The sequence below is a fragment of the Cariama cristata genome, unplaced genomic scaffold (genome assembly GCF_000690535.1).
Source record: "Cariama cristata isolate BGI_N322 unplaced genomic scaffold, ASM69053v1 scaffold17073, whole genome shotgun sequence".
NCBI lineage: Eukaryota > Metazoa > Chordata > Aves > Cariamiformes > Cariamidae > Cariama > Cariama cristata.
Window position 1 is genome coordinate 3,130 of NW_009606827.1, and position 218 is coordinate 3,347.

The 218-nt window shown below is 65.6% G+C and overlaps 1 protein-coding gene across 1 annotated transcript in view; it reads right to left on the reverse strand.

Annotated features, from left to right (window-relative positions):
* Positions 1–218, reverse strand: part of SIK3 (SIK family kinase 3) — a gene marked incomplete at its 3' end in the record, with an annotated part of 35,016 nt that overhangs the window by 1,169 nt on the left and 33,629 nt on the right. Inside the window, 1 exon segment of the mRNA XM_009696511.1 lies at positions 7–216. Within this exon segment, the coding sequence (XP_009694813.1) occupies positions 7–216 (210 nt within the window).

Below are 218 nucleotides of genomic sequence, written 5' to 3' on the forward strand. Positions count from 1 at the left end.
GCTGGCGTGCTTGGACAGCTGCCTGTGGCCGTAGGTGAGGGAGGCCATCAGGTTAGCGCGGTGCTGCATCTGGATCTGGTTGGCGCTGGGGCTGATGGGGATGCCCCGCGCGTGGGAGGACATGCCCTGCCCGCCCACAGAGGCCCCTTGCAGGAGGTTGCTGCTGACCATGTCGCCAGGTTCCTGCACTTGGATAGTGACCTGCTGAGGCTGCGACT